We start from the raw sequence: 13,646 nt of genomic DNA on the forward strand, positions 1-13,646 counted from the left end.
ACATGATTTTCACACCCTCTGCACCCCCCCCCCCCCACACACACACACACACACACATGTGCCATAATATAGTGATGCCTTGCAACCTGATTTGATGCTGAATAGTTCACAAAGTGTGACGGCTCAGCGCGTAACTTATTCACGTCGACTGAGGCGGTTGGACAAAGCTGCTCCAGGGGAGTTTACAGCTCCCCCGTCAAACAGAGCACTATTCAGCGACTTCGCACGAACAAAGGGAAGCTAACCATGCAGAGGGATCGGCCTCCACCTTCACAGGTGGAATCTTCTCAGCAGTGGGTGGGAGGAGGGGGGGGGGGTGTCTTCTTTCACATTGCATTCTGGGGGCTAAAGTGAGTCATCGTCCCTCCCTTGCAACTAGAGTGTTGGGGGGGGGTTGAGTTCTTGATGAGCTCTCAAAGAACGAGCTGGAGGACCGTGAGTGTGTTCTCTGTCTTTCTCTCTGTCGTTTATGCTGAGGGGGGAAGTGTTCACCAGCTCAGGGAAAAAAAAGTGGATTAGAGATACGGACAAATATAGAGCAGCAGCATCGCGTGGATTAACTCCCCAATTACTCTTTTCACATGCTGCCAAGATGTGGCACGGAATTACGCTGAAAATGGCTGAATGTCTTCAGCGGCACTTCAGCCTCTATTCCGCCACATGCCTTTTTTTCTTGCTTACATTTCCGGGAGTTGTCATGTTCGCGACTGGTAAAAAAAAAAAAAGAGGCATTGTGATCAATTGTTCTGGTAGAGAGCTAAGACAAACAATAGGCGCCGCACTTGACAGTTGTCGCATCATCGATACATCAGGCTTACATTTCGTAAATGGGAATGCTTAAAGCAGAAAATCCATAAACAGACGTGACGAGAGCTTACAACCAAGGTCAGGTATTGATTGTGTTAAGACGGATGACCTTGGGTAGGAGCTTGAAAAATGCAGTTATGTGGCATATTCCACAACCTGAAAACAATACGATGTATAATGAAACAGACCCACTTGTACTGTACCTAACTCTGTACCAATTTAAAATGGATCCTAACGCAGCTGTGGTTTTAGAGTGGCTCTACAAAGCAAAACAATATCACAAAGCAAGTAACTTAATGCTTGCCTTTCAAATAGATCCGGATTATTGTGCATGCAAGCCTACACGATTGTACTGCTGTTGAGTAATGCTTGGTTTTAACAGCACATCAATAATTCACCATATTATTGTACATGGAAGGCCATCATGAGAACATACTCAGTTTGCAGTTTTATGAGAGAATCAGGTGGAGTGTTCCTTTCAGAGTTAGAAAGCCCATATGAAGGAAATGCAACAAAACGCAACAGGCTTGGTCGGAGCTCTGGGAAAACCTCTCCGCTCTCCTCTGAAGTTAATCTAAGCCTGCACAATTAGTCTTCCATCATGACCACACCTACCCACCTCCATAAGGTGCACCTGATCTAAGCAGGCCGCTATACAAACATCAGAGTTCTGCAGCCAGTGTTTGCTTCAAGTGCTGAGTGCTTCCGCTAATACACCGCCAAGTCCATGGGCAATGTCAAAGTTCACGGAGAGAGTGGGGACGGGAGTTGGAAGAGCGTGTCATTGTTGTGGGATTACATCTGGCCCACTAAACACTCAGATTAACATCAGATACACAAACAGTCCGAACACTCACCCACACATGCATGCTTTAACACATGCACCAGCCCTACATGCACCCCATGCTCTCTCTGCGTTCATGCGCTCCACTGCATTATACTTTAGCTCTGACGGCATGGCTTTCTCCTGCAGTCTGACATTGGCCTTGGCCATGTGTCGTCTATGCATGCACATCAGTGGGGGAGAATAGAGGAGTAGGAAGATGAGTCATCCGTGCGTCATTCAAATTCTTCCCCCGACTACTCTACCTTAGCTTGTCCCAGAAATGACCTTTTATTTAGTTTTAGTTGAGGCTTAATCAATATTAATGGGACGAAGTGTTACTGGTTCAAGCAGTGCTGAAGCTCTTTCCTGGTTCGAAAAGCTGAGGGAGAGGCATGACAAAAAGGAATCACCGTGGTGATGAATTTACTCACAGTTTTACTCTGCCTGACTGGAGCTAAACTCACACTAAGATGGGTGAGAAGGTTAGCTGTTAGCCTTTGGATATGCGAATGGAAAAACTAGGCTAACAGCCCATGGACTAAGGTTGTTAGGGGATATATATATATTTAAACCCTCAATTATCTATATATGTGTGTGTGTGTGTGTGTGTGTGCATGCATGCAGAGAGTTTTCAGTTTCCATTCCAATTTCATTTCATGATAATTAAATTAATTGAGGGTTTAAATCAACACAAGGGACCCAAAACAAGTGAACTGGCAAATGACTTAGCAAAGCCGTACTGTGAAGCCCATACCCTCACCTCCAACCCAAAAAATAAATGTTTCCCCCAAACATACGGCCGACCGATGAGTAAGAGGGAGCCTGCCATGTAGCGTGACCTCCTTTCGCTCACGTTTTTGGCCACAGGCACTCATGGTGAGTCCCTCACTTAATTTAATCGGGGGAAAAAATATATATATATATACACGCCGGAGCGAAACGGTACTCAAGGCTGGTGACTCAGAGGCCTCTCTGGAGGGCGTCCGCGGAGGACGGGAGGCTGACGAATAGCCCTCAGAGCTACTTGCCCTCGATGAGCCACACCGCATAAACACATTATCAAGGAGCGGGCGGGAGGGGGGCGGGGGTTCTAACCTAAAGAACCTCAGCAGTCTCTCTTCATCCCTGTTATCTTTCTCTGCTGGCTAAATCTCTCCACGATGTCAGTGTCATCCTTGACTTTCCGAGGGCCATTCAAAAAATAAGCAGTCCTCATCTTCTCAGAACTTCGAAGGAAGCGCCCACATGGTGCTGCATGGTGCTGCATGGCCAGGTAATCTTCCTCCTCCTTTGTAAGATAAAAGGTTTTGTTTGTCCGACAGACTATTCCTCTTACTGACACTTTCTGCCGGCGAAACAAGACAGAGCAATTAAACTTTAGAAAAAAAACAGCTGCTTTAACGTCCATGTTGTCAACGCCATGCCAAAGCTTAATCTGTTCATTAAGCTATTTATTTCTGGTGGAGCTAGCTGAGAAGCAACTAATCGATTGCAGCTGCCATTGTAGCTTTGAGGTTAGCCATCGCTAAAGGGCATAGCTATCACTGCCTAAACTGAGGAAAAATGGAGTGAGGAAGGGAAGAGGAGAAAAAGAAGTGTGAAGTAGGGCAGGAAAGTGCCTCTAGTGTGACCAGCTTAGAGCATCAAAGATAGGAGAAAAAAGAGGGTCCTATATAGTATTAACACCCAAAGACTCCTGCAAGATGGCAAACAGGCATCAAACAAGCCTTGTCTTAGGATCACAACACACAAGGGGGATTTGCTTTTGACTTTCGAGAGGCAGTGAAGTGTCAGTGACTTGAATTTGCCAGTGGCCATATCGCCATTTCACACTCCTTCCTGTTATCGGAGGAGCGCGGAGATTGCACTGCAATCGCACCTGGGGCTTGTAACTGTGACGGACAGGGCGGTGTTGATTTTCAGTGAGTGCGTGGACTGGGAGGAAGGTTTTTATTCATGTTACATAAATATATAAATGTATTTTGACCCTTGAGCACCCTGAGATCAAAGATTCAAAGCACCCTATTGAAAAGAGAGACCAATGGTTTTGGCCCAAAGCAAAGTGAATTTGCTGTACCACACTATGCCACGCTACGCCACGCTACGCCACGCTATGCTACACAGGCATCTGACAGAGCGCTGCCACACGAACACTGGCACATTATCACTGCCCATGGGGATCTGGCTAATCTTAAATGCCTTGAATGCAAATATGCAATGAGTTGCATTGATCCGAGGCCATGCTGGTTTGGCATTGTTGTTGAAATGAGGCTTGATTCCCCGCCCCCCCCCCCCTTATTCTTGCGCTCCCTCATTCCTGTTAATCATACGTGATTGTATTTCCAATCAAGCATTTCATGAATGAGGAGCGCTTAAATCCTTTCCGGGTCTACTGCTTTTTCATCTGATACAGGGAGAGCATGCGATGTGCTGTCAATCAGAACTGAACGGCATAGCTAAAAATGGAACAGCGATGAATAAATTCTCCTTTATGCAGCACCCTGTAATTAATATCGGAATGATAAACGGTCGATTAGCATAATAACACTTAGCTGGTATATGCTTTTTAAGAGCTCATGGAGAGACGTCAGAATGATTTCAGCCTTGCATTGCATATTCACAGCAGCAGAACGCAGCAGAGTTCAGTTACTTTCAAAACAAACATTTTATAGTCAAACATTATGGTCAATTTTCCCCTGCGTGTCTCGTCGCCATTACTTCCTTCCCTGTGTGTAGTAGGCAACCTTGCTTCACCGAGCTGACAAGGTCGCTTGTGCAATATTAATGAACTGTTCAAGTGAGACCAATCTATGGTGTTTCATTGCATAGGGACACATCTATCTCCCCTAAAAAAAATGGGCAGGCAACTGCGACTCTACCCTGACTAATGGCTTATTCTTTGGTTCTGACGACTCACTTGGACCCCCCCACTCCCCCCATGGAGAAAAGAAAGGGTGGGGTGGGAGTGTCATTATTCCGACCACCGCAGACCACTCAAAGCCAGAGGTCCAGAGGGAGCGGGCTAATGCGATGCTAATAATCTTGTTTCCTTGCATCTCTCTTTTTTCTCTCTGCGTGTAGCCAATACTGACCTTCATATCTTCCCAGAGGAGGCGTGAAGAAAATGTATGTATGTAAGTGGGTGTATGTGTGTGGGTACATATGAGTGTGTGTATGTGTGTGAGTACGTGCGAGTGTGTGTATGGGTGTGTGTATGTGTGTGTGTGTATGGTATGTGTGTGGGTACATATGAATGTGTGTATGTGTGTGAGTACATGCGAGTGTGTGTATGTGTGTGCGTATGTGTGTGGGTACATATGAGTGTGTGTGTAGTACATATGACTGTGTGTCTGTGTGTGAGTCTACGTATATGTGTGGATACATACAAGTGTGTATGCGTGTGTGTATGCATGGTTGAGCGTGTGAGCGTACTAATAAGGATGTGCATAAATGTTCAGAGAGAAAGCAGATCTCAATGGGGGGTGGGGTGGGGAGGGAAGTCGGTCGGAGAGCGAAATTGCGACTGAAATGTCAGGGCTTTTAATTAGCGACAGACTGAGACGTGGCACTGAACGTGTCGCATGGAACCGAAGAGAGTCTCCCAGTGGCTGCGGGGGAGGGGGGAACACTCTGATTACAGGCGGAAGGGGGTTCCTTCTCCACCATGACCATCCCCTCCCATTCCATCTCCTGCACCAACGCAACATTGGTCTAAGTGTCAGGTCCCAGATGGTTCATGACCAGGGCCCCTTCTCTCTCCCTCTCTCTCTCTTTCACCCTCTCTGATTTCCATAACTCGTTAATATCGCAACGATCACGACGGGCCCTCTACGGGGAAATCAAACGAGCCGACAGAGCGAAGCATTTGATCAGATTTGATTAAATGTTTATGAAACACAATCGAGGGTGCAGACAGAATGACTAAATATAAACCGCGAAAAACACAGAGGAGGCACCTTCCAATCACGACAGCAACCCTTTTCTCCAATGACGGAAGGAACACAATAACGAAAAGGTAAGTAAAAAACCCAACCGCTGCCTGACAAAGGTGGAGTGGCAGTTGCAAATGATCCACTCACACACCTAGATATTCTCTGATTACGATGATGAAAGTTAATTATTTTCCACATCCTAGTTCCTCTGAGAAGCTTACTCAGGGCGAGGGAACTAAATTACACAACCAAGTCATTAAGGAGAGATGTCCTCAATTACGAGGCATTCCCACCATGGGAAAGGAGCCTCTCATTCGAGGCCACTGTCACCGTCGATGACAGCCGAGTGCGCTGATTTGAACAAACAATCTCATCCGATACCCGACAATCAAAACTAAATGAAGGAACGAAAGAGTGGCCTGGGTGGCACTGTCGCTCCCACTAATTTGAGGCATAAACGAACCTGAGTGTGCTTTTAATTACGAGCACTGGGTTTCGGGGGCCTGGCCCCTGCCAAGTCCTTTAAACAGGGGCCTTTCATAGGAAGGGTGGGAAGCCTGCCCAAATGGCCAAATGCGAAATGACTGACCTTTTGAGACTAGAGAGACACCATGCAGTGTTGACAGTGATTCCTTGTGTGATGTTACTATCCTGACAGGAAGGAAGAGAGAAAGAAAGAGAGCGAGAGAGAGAGCGAGAGAGAGGGATATGGACAAAGAGAAAGGAAGGGAATAAGAGAGAGAGAGAGAGAGAGAGAGAGAGAGCGAGAGATCTCCACCACATAATAATAATTGCATCCTATTCCCCGGAGCACTTCACGCCTCTTCACCACTGATGCCAGGCCAGTGTCTCTGAGCAGCTGCTTTAGACTCTCCCTTAGAAGGCTGACAAGTGATGATGGGCCGCAGTAACAGTGGGAAGTACTGCTCTGGACAGATACAAAAGCCACTAGGATGAGCCCCTCTATAAGTAGACAGAGACAGAGAGAGAGAGAGAGAGAGAGAGAGAGAGAGAGAGAGAGAGAGAGAGAGAGAGAGCACACTAACACACACCTACACACACACAATACTCTACACAAACAGTTTTGAGGATTTAAAAAGTACAAAGCTGTAAAGTCTGGAGGAATCGGTCTTCTCTAGAGGGACTCATTGTGGGTGAATCGTAGCAAAGACCACTCTTTTCATAGTCAGCAGATACCGGTCGGAGATCAATGGACCGCGATGCACCGCGCTCAGCCATCCCGGGAACAATTACAGCAGTTACGCAATTTTGGACATCAACCCCCGGATTCTCCCCCTGTCATGTCCGCTGACAGCCTCCCTTTGCTCCGAGCTGCTGCTTCCTTTTGATGTTACAAAACTCCCTAAGCTGCCGCATTTAAGGCATGAAACACTCTTTCTCTCTTTCTTTCATTCCCTCCCTCTCTCTCTCTTTCTCCCTATCTCTTTCTGCCTTTCCAATCTCTTCCCCTCCCTCTCAGTTCCTGAAAGAAAAAAAATGAGAAAACCAATAATAATAAAACGAAACTCCAAACAGCGGAGGGGAGGAGAGAGTTCAAGTCAACACACATGCTGGCACTCCAAACATGTGGGCGTACGCAAGCGTCAACAATTCGGCTTTGATGTTCTATCATAATCTGAATTTTTCTTTTTATGCAACCCACTTTTTTTTCTTCTATTTCCTGAAATTACTGCTGTCGCCACTTTTCAGGTTTTTTTGACTGATGGCTACAAATTAATTTTGTGTTTGCCTCGGAGCCTTTGAGGCTTTTGCCGATCTCGCCCCGAGACTTCTTTTTAAAGAACGCATGACAAGCAGCAGTATGAGAGAGGTACTGCTGCTCCCACAGAAAAAAAAAGAGAAAAGAAAAAGAAAAGACTAAAAAGAAAACCCTCCCTCCACTCTATTTCACATTCTTCACAACAGGGAAGCCCGAGCAGGTGGTTCTCTACGGCGAGTGTACTGAACTGAACCGAGTCGGAGTGACAGTTGGATTAAAAGAAGAAGCAACCGGGTGCTCGTCCAGCGCACTTCTACCTGACACAAAACTCGCCACTCTTGGCAGGTCTGGGAACGCAGCCCCCCCCAAAAAAGTCTCAAGTCAGTGAACATATTACATCAAGCAGGTCTGAACCTGCATGGCCAGACACACACACACTCACACATTAACACACACACACACACACACACACACACACACACACACACACATAGTGTATGTTTGAGTGCGTGTCTGTCTATGTGTGAAAAACGCAACTATATATAAGTATGTGAGTCAGAGCCAAGCAATGACTGGTAAGTGTGGGAGAGAAGAGTATATCTGTCTCTATATGTGGGGATGTTTTCTATACGCTGCAGAAGTGTCTGTTCAAGAGACTCTCTTCCTGTTTTAGATTGTTTCTGCCCCAGAGGTCTCCTACCCCAGACTGTATTGGAGGATGGGGGTGGGAGGGAAGGGGAGTGGGGCAGAAGATTTCCCATTTAACGCTTCGCCTGGGGCTTTGATTTGGTCTGGATCCCCTTGCCTTTGCCATTGATCGCTTTTGGAGCAGAGAAGCGGTGCAGGGCGGGAAGGTTTTATTTGGTTGCCCTTTCTCCTCTCCACCTTTTTTTTTTCTTTCTTTCTTTCTTTTCGCCATTTTTTCGCCGGCTCCCTGTAGGACGGGTCATCCATCATCCGCAGCGTTCTACGCGGCCGAGACGAGGGACAGCCAGGCCGGTGCGGCGAGTAATAAGGATATTAAATGTCTCTTACTGATGCCGGCTGTAACGAGGCGGTGACCTTCGCGCCTTCATGGCTGATGAAGCCGGCTGCGGTGGGGTCGGTGGGGTGTTGGTTAAAGGGCTTGAAGCCTGTGGTTTGCCGTCTTACTGGAGGAAACTCTTCATCATTTCATCAAAGGAGATCAGAAGACATGAGTGGGGGTTTGAATCAGACCAGACTTACACTCATATATATATATATATACACACACATATATATACACATGAATGTGTATATATACTGTATATGAGTGTATATGTATATGTCTGTGTGTGTGTGTGTAGTCCTACACTGGCTTGTAAGTGAAAGGACAATTGACAGGACAAGACATATTTAGAGGTCCCCATGTCTACACTGTGACAGCTGTGCATTTGGGCCTCTATACGTCCGGCTGCCTATGCACGCTATACGTTGGCCACAGTATGGTGAATGTCTTTAATGACCAATCTGCATGTTTGAAGAAGATAAATCCTCTGCCTTAATCTGGCCAGCACGCAACGCGCTGATCTTTTCTGAGTCGTATGAGGCACAGAGCAAAAATTTCGAGGAGACATTTCTAACTGCCGCAAAAACATAAATTTCTAACTGCAGCAAACAGACATTTTTCATTGCTAGCACTTGACCACCCCAGAGAGTGTTTTCCCCATCTTCTCTTCACTTTCCTGTTGATATTCCTTTCTTACATAACTCTATCGTTACACAGAGGAGGAGGACTGGGGTAAACAGCAGCAAAGAGATAGAGAGGGGGAGAGCGAGAGAGACAGAGAGAGAGAGAGAGAGAGAGAGAGAGAGAGAGAGAGAAAGAGAGAGAGAGAAAGAGAGAGGATGGGCTTGGAAGGAAACCTGGGATGGTTTGAGGAATGCTCTCTCCCTGTTCTCCTGACAATGTCCCGTCCAACACCTGTTGGAGTGTGACCTGCTGGATTGTGACCGTGTGACAGTTTGAGGCCAGGGCACATCATGTTGGGCTTCGCTCGCTGTCCAAGTTCCTTTGCTGCGCTTCACAGCAGCTTGAGCCCACGTGTTGACCTCTTGCGGGAGCCTTTGACTAACAGTCTCAGTCGGCAGAAACAGGTTGGAGTAGATGCACACATTCACATGCTCTGTGACAGATCCACACACATAGATCTACACACATTTCAAAAGTGGCCATCCAACATGGCCGACTGTTGATGTATAGAATGACACAGTGGATCTATATTACCATGGACATTTTGGAATAGCATCGCACCGTATACACAGACTCCCTTTCCATGATACATTAGCCAGGACGGATAGCTCCTTTCATCTCGACTTCAGAGCTAATTAAGAGTGAAATCTAGGATTTCACCGCTGCCAGAAAAAAAAAGAGAGTGGGAAGGCAAGCACGCTAGAAACTGGACAGCTCCCGTAGACGGAACACCACAGAGTTTAAAAAGACCAAATACAGCCTCCCAACCTCCGCCCACATCCTGCCCTGTGTAGATATCATTCGTAGTTTCACCATTGCTTGGCGGTTTTCTCTGAATGATGCACTCAGTAAAAATAAATAAATAGGTGAGATGCACAAATTAAATCCTAGACCAGGTGGCCTACTTAAGACGCAGAAAATAAATACATTTTTTTCCCCCTGCTAAATAACAACCTCTGATGAGACGGCGAGTCCAGGAGACCAATCTGATTTTATCAGCCGACACGAGATTTTGTGTCTGCGCAGTGTGCATCGCGTTTAGACTGTGCGAAGCGGGATCAGTGAAATATGATTACAGAAACAGCTCTCCGAAAAGAATAGTCACGTTCTTCTTTAATTTAACACCACCACTGCTTCCTAAGGGACTGGCTGGCTCGCGATACATAAATCATTAACAGCACACACTGGTGCATTAATGAAGTCAACAAGCCCTGTTTAAAGCACACACATGTCTCACACTGACAGTCTCCACACCACCAAAAGAGAAGCTGTGGCTTTGAAGGTGTTGACAGGGAGGGAGAGTGAAGTGTGAAAAAAACTGGGGTGACTTACGGAGAGAGTGCCACTCGTCCTGCCTGATGGTCTTGGTGATGTTGTAGGAGAGATTCTTGGGTATAATGGCTGAGGAGTAGTGGTACTTGATATAAGAGCATCTTGCGATGGAGCCTGTGAAGACAGAGAGAGAGAGAGAAAAAGGGGAAGGTGGGTGGGGTGGGGGGTGGAGGGGGAGGGTGGGCAAAAGTAGAGGGGGCATCGGTTAATGTGAACCCTGTGGACGTTGTGAATGCTGTATTATTACCCTGAAAATTGCCCCAATCATACAAAATGGCAGCGCCGTGGCCCGCTACCATTATCTACCAATCGAAAGCTTTTCAGCGGCCAATCAGTGGAACACTGTCCATTTTCTTATACGGTGGAGTCATTGCAGCAAAGCACATTTCTGTGATCTTCTGTGGGGTAGGAAAACAATACCAAGGGACAGCCATAATATGTCAGCTCTTTTGTGTGAGCTTCTGAAGAAATCAGCTGGCATGGGGGGGAAATGTTCTAATCCATTAACTCACGACTCCACATCCCTTCTTTGTCAAGGGAAGGAATTCATTAACTGCCTCCACATGAGTGCATCTGTGATTTCTGATTTGTGACATTTTGACAGGATGCGTTTGGCCCGGTGGAAGTGATGAAAAGGCATCTGAGAGGAGGTTTTAATATCCAACACCACTAGATGCCCGACGAGCTCAGGTCAGCCGCTGCATTAGGAATCAGCATAAGCACCTCGAACAACAAACCCAGGCTTGGTCTGAATGCAAATGCTCCCATTACAGGCGATCTGTATTCATTGGCTACTGTTTAGCAATGCCAGAGAACTGCTTGAGATGTCAATCAACTTTCCACCATAAAACCCCCCAGATTGATCTGGAATACAGAACGGGTCATTTCACAGTGCTGAGCAAGTGCGTGTGACAGTGATGCTTCACAGATACCTTCAGATATACCAGTAGTGTGATAGCAGTGTACAAACTCCTTGTCAGTGCTGAAGTAAAAGTATATCGTTTTTTTTTTCGATGTTTGCTCACTGCATCTCGAATGACCTTACAGTAATAAGTCACAGGAACCCCATGTGGAGACGCATGCTGTTTTGCTAACTCCATGAATAATACATGACAAATGCAGTGTAAACACAATCTAAACAATATAAAATTCATGTGTTTTTTGTAAGAAATATGCTTTGACACGTATGTTCACAAGGGGAATTATAATAGGGAGCAATAATTACTGAGGAGATGAGAGAGCTCACATATGATTTTATTTGTAAAAATGCCATGGGAGAATACCAAGTACAGAAAAAGAGAAAATCTTTCTTGACGTTTGTGGAACATTATATGATGGTGAAGTGGTGTCACATACATATACATATACTGTACCCGCAAACAGTACATTATCACGAGATGAGATCATGTTATAGTATTGTAGAGCGCATGTTTAAGATAAGTGTAACTCCATTCCTTCACAGTGTTTGCCCTGAGAAAATGCTCTCTCTCTCTCTCTCAGTGCACAACCCTTCGACATTTCTGCTGTTTGAACGGAGTTGTTGTTGTTTGTGTGAGGCTTGCCCTCGTTTGCTCGCTGCCGCTCTTCCCTGCTCCTCACCACAGCGGGAGGTCTCAGGGATGTTATACTGCAGAGGCCTGAGATGAGAACATGCAACACCTTTCTCCTTCTGCTTCTCCTTTCTCTCTCTCTCTCTCTATCTCTTCCTCGCTCTCTTTCTCTCTCTCTCTCTACCTCTCTCTCTCACACACACTCTCTCTCTCTCCCTCTTTATCTCTCTCTCTCTACTCTCTCTCTCACTCTCTCTCTCACTCTCTCTTTCTGTCTACCTCTCTCTCTCTCTCTCTCTTTCTCTCTCACTCTCTCTCTCTCTCTCTCTCTACCTCTCTCTCTCTCAACCTCTCCCTTTTACTGTTTCTATATAGCACTAGACTAAATATGGCTACAGACATTTGCAATACATCAGGCTATCTCCCCCTTCCCTTCTCCCTTTCTCATTTCCCATACATACTTGAAATACTTTACTCCTCCGATCCCTCCTCTCTCTCTCCTCCCTCCCTCTCTCTCTCTCCTCCCTCTCTCTCTCTCTCTCTCTCTAACTCCTTCTATATAACCTCTGACAGATAATTCCACTCAGTTTTTGTTATTCTCTGTCATAAAAAAACAGCCATCTGCCTGCCTCTGACAACAAAGTTCTCCATACCAGCAGCCATTTCATGGAATTCTACATCCAGGCACTTCCCTGGGATGAGGAAGACGGTAATTTAGCGCATCCCTTTTGAAGCCTGCATGCGGCAAGAAGGACCTCATGCGAGTCCATCGAGAGTTGAACAGCACAAATATGGAGAGAGAGAGATACAACCCCTCGCTAATCGGCATAGACGTGTGCTTATGTGCACTTGTCCTGAAGCTTCTCTCTCTCTCTCTCTCTCTCTCTCTCTCTCTCTCTCTCTCTCTCTCTCTCTCTCTCTCTCTCTTTCACTCTCTCTCGCTCTCTTGTGCACAGACACGCACGCACGCACGCACGCACACACTCACACACACACACTCTCACACCCCACATGGGAGTGCAGTCGCTGACAGGGGTAATTACGCATTCGTCAGAGTCTATGTGTGCCAGCAGTCTCTGCCATGCTCACCGCCGCCTAACACATTACTACTTCTACTAATGTGAGTACCATGTGGTTGCCTGGGCGCACTTTCGCCCGCCCGTCCCAATTGTGTTCATCCTTCCAGGAACCCGTGCCACAGCCACATCCAGCACAAAAATCTATATGGTGTTAAAGGAATAACAGGACACCTCATTGATTAACCAGTGATCAGTATCACGGCCCAAAACACCAAACCCATCCTCTGTGCAGCCGTGCCTGGCAATGCAACTAAATGACACTGAATATGCTGGCGCACTGTTCATACACTCAGTGTATCGCCTTGCACAGAGATAACTAAGAATAAGTCTTTTTTGAGGTTGCATATCAAAGTGGTGTGTTTTTGGAAACATCTGGCTCACCACAACATTTCCCATCCTTGCATATGACTCTGATGTATTGACTGTGGCATGACGGGCACAGAGAGAGAGAGACAGAGAGAGAGAGAGAGAGAGAGAGCAAGAGAGAGAAGGGCTGGTCCTCTATCTCAGAAAATCCCACAACAATTACATTATCACTGCCGACTGTTCCAAGCTGCTCCAGCAAAAGCCCTAGCAAAAGCCCTACTTAAACATCTCCCATTACATTATAGACCAGTAACACTGATTGCTGTGCACACACACACACACACACACACACACACACACACACACACACACACAGTCTC

General features: G+C 46.4%; 1 protein-coding gene across 4 annotated transcripts in view; it reads right to left on the reverse strand.

Annotated features, from left to right (window-relative positions):
- tmem178b (transmembrane protein 178B) overlaps positions 1 to 13,646 on the reverse strand; it is a 101,570-nt gene that overhangs the window by 38,456 nt on the left and 49,468 nt on the right. For all 4 annotated transcript variants that reach the window (XM_031582392.2, XM_031582390.2, XM_012841366.3 and 1 more), the window contains exon 3: positions 10,332 to 10,445. In XM_031582392.2, the coding sequence (XP_031438252.1) occupies positions 10,332 to 10,445 (114 nt within the window). The remainder of the gene's footprint in view (positions 1 to 10,331; positions 10,446 to 13,646) is intronic.

Source organism: Clupea harengus, chromosome 16 (assembly GCF_900700415.2).
Source record: "Clupea harengus chromosome 16, Ch_v2.0.2, whole genome shotgun sequence".
NCBI classification, from domain to species: domain Eukaryota; kingdom Metazoa; phylum Chordata; class Actinopteri; order Clupeiformes; family Clupeidae; genus Clupea; species Clupea harengus.